The sequence below is a fragment of the Vigna unguiculata genome, chromosome 10 (genome assembly GCF_004118075.2).
Source record: "Vigna unguiculata cultivar IT97K-499-35 chromosome 10, ASM411807v1, whole genome shotgun sequence".
Taxonomy (NCBI): domain Eukaryota; kingdom Viridiplantae; phylum Streptophyta; class Magnoliopsida; order Fabales; family Fabaceae; genus Vigna; species Vigna unguiculata.
Genome location: NC_040288.1, coordinates 5,761,023 through 5,771,443, shown reverse-complemented (window position 1 = coordinate 5,771,443; position 10,421 = coordinate 5,761,023). Strand labels below are relative to the sequence as shown.

The window sequence follows — 10,421 nt, the reverse complement described above, 5'->3', positions numbered from 1 at the left end:
TCATGCTAATAGTCATAATTCAATTATTATATTATTTCACAACATGATTATCACATTTTAAAAATAACAACGAATGATAACACAAAAGGGCATACATAGGACTCGAACCCAAGTCCTCTCACACAATCGAAGTACTCTCAACCACTTGAGCTAGTACTTTTCCACATCATTCCACTCATAATTAATGTCATAATTAATTCTCCTACCCGCATTTATTAATTAATTATTTATTTAATTAATTAAATTTCACGAGTCTTACACAACATGCAAAGGATGGGACATATTTCAGCTAGATGTAAAATCTGCATTCTTACACGGAGAGTTAAGCGAAGATGTATATGTAGAACAACCAAAAGGGTATGTCAAAAAGGGGAAGGAGCATAAAGTTTACAAGTTACATAAAGCCTTGTATGGTCTAAGGCAAGCACCAAGGGCTTGGTTCAGCCGCATAGAAGCACATTTCACACAAGAAAGCTTTCAAAAATGTCCAAGTGAGCAAACTTTATTCATCAAACGAAGCGTTGGAGAAGGCGTATTAATTGTTAGCATATACGTTGATGATTTGATTTATACTGGCAATGACATAAGTATGATGCTTAAATTCAAGAAGTCTATGATGCATGCCTTTGATATGACTGACTTAGGAAAGATGAGATTCTTCCTTAGCATTGAGGTCTTACAAAAACCAGAAGGAATTTTTGTTTGTCAACGGAAATATACCAAAGATGTGTTGAAGAAGTTTACAATGTTAGAGAGCAAACCTGTACAAAGTCCAATTGTTCCAGGTAGTAAGCTTAACAAAGATGTGGAGGGTACAGTTGTGGATGACACTTACTTCAAGCAAATTGTGGGAAGTCTACTATATCTGACAGCTACACGGCCAGATATCATGTTCAGTGTAAGCTTAATTAGCAGATACATGTCAAAGCCAACAGAGATGCACTTACAAGCTGCTAAAAGAATCTTGAGGTATTTAAAAGGAACTACTAGTTATGGGATATTCTACAAAAAAGGGGGAGAGGAAAATCTGCTTGCTTTCACAGATTCTGATTATGCAGGAGATGAGGATTATTCTAAAAGCACTTCTGGTTATGTATTTTTGCTAAGTTCAGGAGCAGTGTCATGGATGTCCAAGAAACAACCAATTGTTACCCTCTCAAGTACAGAGGCAGAGTTTGTGGCTACTGCTGCCTGTGCTTGTCAAGCAATGTGGATGAAAAGAGTTTTGAGAAACTTAACGCATACTCAAGACAGTAGCACAATTATTATGTGTGACAATAGTTCAACAATTAAACTTTCCAAAAATCCAGTAATGCATGGTAGGAGCAAACATATTAGAGTGCGTTTTCATTTTTTAAGAGATCTTGTGCAAGATGGAGAAATCGAGTTGGAGCACTGCGGAACTAAAGAACAAGTTGCAGATTTAATGACCAAGGCTTTAAAACTCGAGACTTTCCAGACTCTCAGGAAAAAGATGGGAATGGTTGATTTTTCTGAAATAAACTAACTGCATACTGCTGTCAGTTTAAGGGAGGGAATGAAAAGATCTTTACTACTGTGTTGTTGTTGCATAAAGCCTAGTTTCTATGAGTGTTTTCTGTTACTGCATAATAAAGCCTAGCTTTTAGGAGCATTTTATGTTTCACTGTTATCACGTAGCTATTTTTATGTATTCAGTTATTATTCCAATGTATTCTGGCTATTTAATAACCTCTTTGAATTCAATAAAAGCACTCAATTGGCAGTAGTTGCAATATAATTTCTATTCCTTACATCTACATGCCTCGGTACGTTTATCTTCACCATTTTACCCCTTCAACCTCTACATGTCAATTCACTTTTTTTTTATTGATATATTTTTCAATGACTTCAGCAAAATGATAGAAGTATTCTAATTAGAATGTTTTCTTCCCTATTTTTGTTAGATTAAATATCATTTGCATCTTGATTCTCATCTAATTTCCCAAATTCCATAAAACATTTTCTCTTGTCATACAAGACAAAATTAGAAACTTTAATAAAAGTAATTAAATCGGAGAAAAAATAAGAACTATGTAAAAGTGAAATGAAAAATCTAGGGCTGAGATGACCTCAAAATTGACTAAATACAAATCAACTGAAGTGATAATAATAAGATTAATTGCACTAAACAAGATTGTACTGATAACCATAAAATCAAATATTAATAAGCTATTAAGACATATAGATTATATTAACCTAACATATATTTATTAAGATAAAAAAATCCATCAATACCTTGATATTTCTCAAATACACACATTTATTATTTTCAACATCACACTACACACGTGGTGTGGAAATGTTCTTTAGGATGACAAAACTGGCCTGTGTGCGGGTTGAAGTTTTTAACCTACTATTATCATCTGGTTTGTCCGTCTTGACTTGTCAATTTGGCGGATCAGAGGTAAGATGGAATAGATCTATTAAAAAAATATAAAATTAAATAATTAAAAAAAAATTAAGTTTTGTGTATTATATTATTTGAAGGACGAAAAATATATAATAATATTATAATTTAAATTATTAATACTTATAAATTAATCTTTAATTATTAATTATAATATAACAATTTAACATGTCAAAAATAATATTTATTTTTATTTATTTCATTAGAGACATTAATTAATAAGTTAAAATTTTAAAAATATTTATAATGTAGTTTTAATATATACATTAATATATAATTAAAAAAAATTTAAAATAAATAAAGTTGGCAGGTCAATCCAACTTTTTGTGGACAGGATCAAAACATATTAGAATAACTCATCTTGTCACTCCTAATTGTTTTTATGTAGAAACACTGACCAAGACATTTGAACTAAAGAGTAACTCCTAATAAAAATGCTTTGAAATATAATATTTGTAAGACCATGTCAACATGTATAAAAACAACCCCTATTTATAAGATATTGATAAATAAAAGGAAAAAAGAAAAGGAAGTACTTTTGATAATTATAACAAAATGATACTGAAATAATGTTATAAATTGCCTAAAACTAAATTGAGCTCTCCTGATCTCAGTTTCTAAAACAAAAACAGTACTTAGTTGAATGCAAAGTGAAAAAATAGGGGAATGTATAAACCAAAAACTTGAATGTTTATTTTTTATTTTTTAACAATTTATGGAGACTCTTCAATGGTTGTATGTCAATTCTTAGACAGATTTAGTTGTAGAGGTTAGTAAATGAGATGGAATAAGAAAAGAAGCTCTTGCTGTTGAAGTGAAGATAATAACCAGTACAACACATTAAAGTCAACATAATGACCGATACGACACGCTAAAGATCCAGTCAATAACCAAAACCTGCAATTAAATAAGTCGAAGAAAAATGTGACCAACACTATTTGAAGCTATTAAACCAAAACCAAACATTAAATATGGTGGCATTATTGCTTTCTCTTCCGACTCTTGATGACCTCTCATCAATTCCTTTCCATGGATAACGCCTCTTCATTATACAAACTCCCACAGAAGTACGATGTGCTGATCAACTTTACTGGAGAAGAAATCCACACAAAATTTGTTTCTCACCTCAATTCTGCCCTCTCTACTGTTGGTCTTTCCACTTACCTTCACCACCACAATGCTGTGAAATCAACTCACATCCAAAAAGCTACTCTCAACTTCTGTCGGGTAGCAATTGTTGTTTTCACCCAACCTATTCTCAATCTTCTTGGTGTCTTAATCAGCTTCAACAAATCATCAAAGGCCATGAAACTTACTCCCGACATGTTCTACCCGTATACTACGAAATCCAGGCATCTGATGTACGTCTTCAAAAGGGTGATTTTGGAAAAGCCTTCAAAGCAACTGCGCACCAAACATTTTCAGGACAAGAACTGGAGCATGGCATGTCCAGGTGGAGTCATGCACTCACCAAAGCTGCAAATTTCTTTGGATGGGATGAGAGCAATTACAGGTAAATCACTAACTCACTCAATCGAACATATATTTCCAGCTTGTGATTGTGTTGTGATTTAGTTTTGGTAATACATGACTTCTTCTATAATTGCTATTGAACTTGAAGGAGTGATGCTGAACTAGTGGACAAAATTGTTCAAGGAGTTCTTAATTTACCAGTCTTGTCTGCAACTAAATTCCCAGTTGGATTACAATCCCACGTGGAAGATCTGATTCGAATTATAAAAAGTAAATCCATGACAGTTTGTAAAATAGGGATATGTGGAGCGGGAGGATCTGGTAAAACCACCCTTGCTAAAGCCATCTACCATCAAATTCAAGGTACATTCAGGAACAAAAGTTTCATTGAAGATGTTGGACAAGTTGGCGGAATAAGAGGGGATATTCATGTACAAGAAAAACTTCTTTTAGATATTCTGAAAACAAAGGTGAAGATTCCTAGCGATGATGTGGGAAGAACTATGATTTGGGAAAGACTTTATGGGAAAAGGGTGCTCATTGTTGTTGATGATGTGCCTAACTATTTTGAAATTTTAGCACTACGAAATTGTAGTCGTTGGTTCAGTGGAGGATCTGTAATAATGTTTACAGTAAGAGATGAAAGCCTACTGAAGCATTATTTACTTGATTCTGTATATCGGATAGAGCTAATGAACGCAAACAAGTCCCTTGAGCTTCTTAGTTGGCATGCATTTAGAGAAGCAAAACCAAAAGAAGAATACAATGACCTTGCAAAAGCAGTAGTTGCTTATTGCGGAGGATTACCTCTGGCTCTTGAAGTCATTGGAAATAGTTTATTTGAAAGGACGAAAGAAAAATGGAATACTGTTTTATTTGAATTAAAGAAAATTCCTCCGCACAATGTTATAGAGAAATTGAAAATAAGCTTCAATGGTTTACGCAATGAGATGGAAAAAGAATTTTTCCTTGATGTATGTTGTTTCTTTATTGGCAAGGGCATAGCCTATGCTACGAAGATCCTAAATGGTTGTGGAGTAGACGTTGATACTGGAATAAGAGTTCTCATAGAACGTGGCCTCATAAAAGTTAAGAACAACAAATTTGGAATGCATCCTTTGCTACGAGAAATGGGAAGAGAAATTATTTGCGAAATTTCAGGAAAGGAATCTGGGAAGAACAGTGAACTGTGGTTTGATAAGGATGTAGAATATGCACTACCGGATAATACTGTAAGAAACATTCTTTATCTATGGTTTTGAAACTTATTTTGGAAGTGTTTGTTTTCTCATGTGCAAATATTTGTTTTTCCTAGCTCTTTTCATCAAAACAAACAAAAGTCATTCAGAGATTGCCTGTGAAAATGGTTTTAACCACAAAAGATTTCTTCGAACCTTATCTAAGTGACCGACAGCTGAAACTCGCTGAAAATCCTGAATACCTTTCTCAGAAACTGAGATGGATCACTTGGCAAGGGTTTTCTTCAGAATACCTACCTAACGACTTTTATTTGCATGACGCAATTGCGGTTGATTTAAAACACAGTCTTCTTCGACTTGTCTGGAAAGAACCCCAGGTTTTATTTCGAGCCATCCTTCATTAAAACATAAAGCTTAATCAAAAAGTTATTATTTCGTTTTTTATTCGTCTCTAGTATTTGTCAGAAAAACTATCTTGGTGCAGGTTTTGAGGTCTCTAAAATTCCTTAACCTTAGCCACTCCATGCACTTGACAGAAACACCTGACTTTTCAGGACTACCAACTCTTGAACACCTCATTCTAAAAGATTGTCCGAGATTGTGCAAAGTACACCAATCTATTGGATGTCTACGTAATCTTATACTGCTAAATTTGAAGGACTGTGAATGTTTAAACAATCTCCCCCGTGAGATATATAAGTTGAAATCTTCAAGAACTTTCATTCTCTCTGGTTGTTCCATAATTGACCTAATGGAAAAAGATACAGTGCGAATGAAATCCTTGATAACTGTAATTACAGAAAATACAGTTGTGAAAGAAGTGCCTTTTTCAATGGTAAGCTCAAAACGCATTGGATATATATCTCTACGTGGATTGGAGGGATTGTCACATAATATTTTTCCTTCTATCATTCGGTCTTGGATGTCGCCAACAATGAATTCCATATCTTATGTTCATTCGTTTTGCATGGATATGGAGGATAATAGTTGGGATGATATTGTGCCATTGCTTAGCTCCCTTAAAAATCTTAGAAGTATTCTTGTGCAATGTGACACCGAGTTTCAACTATCTTTGCAATTGGAAACTATTTTGGCTGAATATGGTGTAAATATTATAGAATCAGGAATTTCAAAGCAGCACTTCAGGTCTTCTTTGATTGGTGTTGGAAGATACAATGAATTCTTCAGCACTGTCAGCGATAGCATATCTGAGGTTTTTCTCTAGCTTTCACTTTGTTTATTACATTCACTATCATTTCAGCTATTAATTAAGTGAACTTAAAATAATCTCAATGAAGTATCTGACAGAAGCAATAATAAACTTTTAGCACCCTTGGCTTCTATTGTAACTCAACTTCATCTAAAAGTTTCTAATTTTAATAATCAACTAACCAAGCAATTATGCTTTTATTTCCTCCTTCTTACTTGCTTCATAATTGTTATATTAGCAATAATCGTAGAAACATACTTGAAGAGATCAAAACAGAAATGCATTCTAAATCCCTAACGACATGATGCTGATATGTACACAACAAAACTACTAATTAGATTTGATTAGTATGTTTTTGATTATGTATTACATTGTTGTTTGATTATAAATACCCGCTTTTATTGTTAAAATAATGATTTCAGAAAACAAATTGAATATCTAAGTTAGATATATGACTAATCATTTTATCTTATGGTACAGGTATTAGTAAGTAGTGAGTCTTGTGATGTTTCTCTCGCAGCTGTCAACAATTGTTTGGCGCATATGGGTGAGGGACACTCTGTTTCTTTCACTGTTCCTCGAGATCGTAACTTGAAGGGAATGGCTTTTTGTGTTGTTTATTTATCAACTCCTAAAATCATTGAACCTGAATTTACTACTGTCGTAATTGTTAATTACACAAAGTGTACATGCCACATACACAACCATGGCACAATAATTTCCTTTAGTGATGAAGACTGGCGTGGAATAATGTCAAATTTAGAATATGGAGACAAGGTGGAGATTTTTGTGACTTTTGGTCATGGATTGGTGCTCAAGAACACAGTTGTCTATCTGATATGTGGTAAATCACATAACTTGAAAAAAGAGCCTGAGTCAAAGAAAAATTGTCTCATTAGATTCATAAAGAAAGTTGTAATGTGTGACTTCTGGTAATCCTAATGTCCTTGATTGCTACTTATTTTCCCCTATCCATTGCTTGTTTCTCTTTAGAGTATAGCTTGTAGTTAAGTAATTGATGTATAGTTTACCCTGTTTCTCAATAATCGCAATGTGGTTCTTTGGATTTACTTAAGCTGTTAAGATATTTTGTGATGTGTTTTTGTTTTTCCATCTTCTATGTCTTAATTGTTAATTATCCGAAGTGTACATTCCAAATACACAACCATAGCACAGTACTTCCTTTAATGATGAAGATTGATATGGATTAATGTCAAATTTATGATATGGAGACAAGGTGGAGATTTTGTGAGTTTCGGCGATGGATTAGTGGTCAAGAACACAGTGGTATATCTAATATGTGATGAATCTCGTAACTTTGTAAAAGAGTCTGAGCCAAAGAAAAATCCTGTCCATAGATTCATAAACAAAATTGTAAGGTGACTTCTTGAAAATCATTTATCATCTTTGAGAAGAGCGTAATCACTTTCGGTATGGAATTAATCTTGATTGCTATTTGTTTTTTCCGATCCTTTCCTTGTTTTTCTTTGAAGTATAGCTTATAGATAAGAAATTCATGTTTAGTTTACCGTGTTTCTCACTTTTCACATTGTGCTTCTTTGGCTTTAGTTGTTGAGCTGTTTATTCTATTTGTTTTCTTGTGCTTACTTTTTGTCAATTATTTTCCCTTTTAGCATATAATATTGCATCAAGAAATCCTCTTATAAAAAGGCATGAATCACGAAATAAAGATAGTGTTTTGGTTGAAATTTTGATGTGTTTAATGGATAACATTTTCATCAATATTCCCGAATGTAAAATTGACATACGTTGTGATAATTTAAAATGTTCACTATGTTACATAAAAAATTTATGTTTTTTAGGTAAACTTAAATGGAATAAATTAAATGTATTATTCTTTGTGGATAGTTAATATATTAGCTATTGTGGATAGTTAATGTATTACTCATTCTGGGTAGTTAATGTATTAATCGTTGTAGTTTTACGGTATGTGTTAGCCATTTTTAGTTGTTTTTGTCTATTTCAAGTATAATTGTCAAAGATATGAGTCTATAAATTTTATTTTTTATTACATTAATGGAACAACAACACAGAAACCTGAGTGAAGTTATTCACAAAAGCTCAATTTGTTAACAAAGTGATATCAAGTAGGGTTGGGCAAAATATACCGAACTGCACTGCATTATTAATAACTGCACTGAACTAAAAAATAGTTTGTCTAAACTGCACTGAACTGGAAAATAGTTCAAACGAACTGAACTGCACTTCTATTTTTCCTAATAAACTGAACTACACTATTTTTTAATTGCACTATTTTTTAATTGCACTACACTACTCTTGAACTTAACTACACTATTTTTGACCCGTTTTTGAATTGAATTGCATTGATTTTGAACCGAATTGCACTATTTTTGAACCAAATTACACTGATTTTAAATCAACTGCGCTATTTTTGAACCGAATTGCCCTAATTTTAAATTGAATTGCACTGTTTTATAATTTAAAAGTGCTTAGGAAATAATACTTGAAATATGCATCATATTTCAATACACTAAAATCAAAATATTAATACATCTTCAATCATCTAAATTAATTACACTTGAAGGTCTCACTTCGTCTTGAGAGATTATATCTAAAAAACAAATATTTCATCATTTTTGAAAACTTAAAATAAATTTAAAAATATCAACTAAAACGTATATAAAGTTTTCATATAAAATCATATAAAGTATATAAAATAAAAAAATAACTATTTTATTTAAATGAAAGTATTACACATCAATGCTCTCGTATCATAGTTGTTGTTATTAAGAACCATTCCAGAATTAAAATCACTTAAAATATTAATGACATTATAAGACAAGTTAAATATGCAGTCATTTTATTTATTAAGAGTTATATATTATAATTACTTAATTAATAAGCTATTATAAATTATTTATAGTTAAAAAAATGAACAAACCAATGTATAGCTTGATAATTTATATGATACATATGCCTTGCACAACGTCATGACATCATAAATTCAGAAATGGAGAAAGCAAAGCAAAAGATCAAAGATGGATTTCAGTTCAGTTTTTAATTAACTTATCAAAGTACATTTTCTTCAAACTAAATTGTTTTACGGTTTAGATCAATTATTAGTATAATTAGTTCAATTATTTTTAGTTTTTAATAGTTCAGTTAATTGTAGTTTAGTACAGTTAAACTAACTTTGCCCAACCCTAGTATCAAGAGCTAGAGAGTTTGGGTGTTTAAGTGTTTAAAAAAAAAGAGTAAATGACCAAAGTTACAAACAATGTGTCTCAACCCAAGTTGACAAAGGTAATCAATATGACAATTGGAGCCATAAAATGAAGGCTCTTCTTAGCTCTTAAAAAATAAGGGGGGTGGTGGAAAATGGTCACGTAGAACAAAAAACATCACGAATTAGTCGAATGCCCAGATATATGTGTTGAGGGCATATAAAGGACAGGGTAGCTATGTACATCCTATACCAAGTTCTGTCGAGTTCGGCTTTGAAAAGATTGCAAGTGCAAAATCTTCAAAAGAAGTATGGGATATATTGGAGAATGTGTATAAGGGATGACCAAGTGAAGCATGTTCACACTAGTGCAGGAATGACTTTTGGCAGCGGTTATTTTTGTCGTTTTACCCCGGTTCTGGAACCGAGGCATATTAGCACGAGGCCAAAAATGTTAGCTTTTTGCCTCGGGTCTCAACCAAAGCAAAAGCTCCATATTCTGCCTCGGGTCTCAACCAAAGCAGAAGCTCCATATTCTGGCTCGATTTTGCTGAGAACCGAGGCCATATGTGCCTCTCTGCATTTTCAACATCCCATCTTCTCCACCAGAAACCCTAGGCAGCCACCATGGTTCCACCACAGCTTTGTCAGCCACCACCACGTTCGAAACTCACAACCAAAGATCCGCAGCCACTGCAATCTTCTCCTTCATCGTAAGAGCAATTCGTGAATCATGTCACCACCATGGAACCTTCATGTTCTTCATACACGAAAATGTGAACACCACACTTGCATAAATGGAAACAAAAATCAACCATCTACAGCAAATCACAAACCCTACCCAAATCGCGAAACCAGCTCTGTTGCAACGACAAGTTTCTTCACGCTGCCACCACCTACACGTCT

At 33.0% G+C, this 10,421-nt stretch overlaps 1 protein-coding gene across 2 annotated transcripts; it reads left to right on the top strand.

Annotated features, from left to right (window-relative positions):
- The first annotated feature begins 3,379 nt into the window (after positions 1 to 3,379).
- On the top strand, positions 3,380 to 7,393 carry LOC114167150 (TMV resistance protein N-like). Of its 2 annotated transcripts, XM_028052126.1 has the most exons (5): positions 3,380 to 3,941; positions 4,050 to 5,133; positions 5,217 to 5,477; positions 5,585 to 6,313; positions 6,791 to 7,393. In XM_028052126.1, exons 1-5 carry the CDS (start codon positions 3,874 to 3,876, stop codon positions 7,244 to 7,246), a joined length of 2,598 nt encoding a protein of 865 aa, XP_027907927.1. In that variant the 5' UTR covers positions 3,380 to 3,873; the 3' UTR covers positions 7,247 to 7,393. The 2 variants fall into 2 exon arrangements, with proteins under 2 accessions (XP_027907927.1, XP_027907928.1); XM_028052127.1 differs by lacking the exon at positions 5,217 to 5,477.
- The last annotated feature ends 3,028 nt before the right edge of the window (positions 7,394 to 10,421 follow it).

What these genes read in the sequence shown, in the direction of transcription:
- LOC114167150 (XM_028052126.1), top strand. Translation starts at nt 3,874, where the DNA reads ATGTCCAGGTGGAGTCATGCACTCACCAAAGCTGCAAATTTCTTTGGA. An exon ending in TGGGATGAGAGCAATTACAG is followed by an intron (nt 3,942 to 4,049) that starts GTAAATCACTAA and finishes TTGAACTTGAAG; the next exon opens with GAGTGATGCTGAACTAGTGG. An exon ending in TCAGCGATAGCATATCTGAG is followed by an intron (nt 6,314 to 6,790) that starts GTTTTTCTCTAG and finishes CTTATGGTACAG; the next exon opens with GTATTAGTAAGTAGTGAGTC.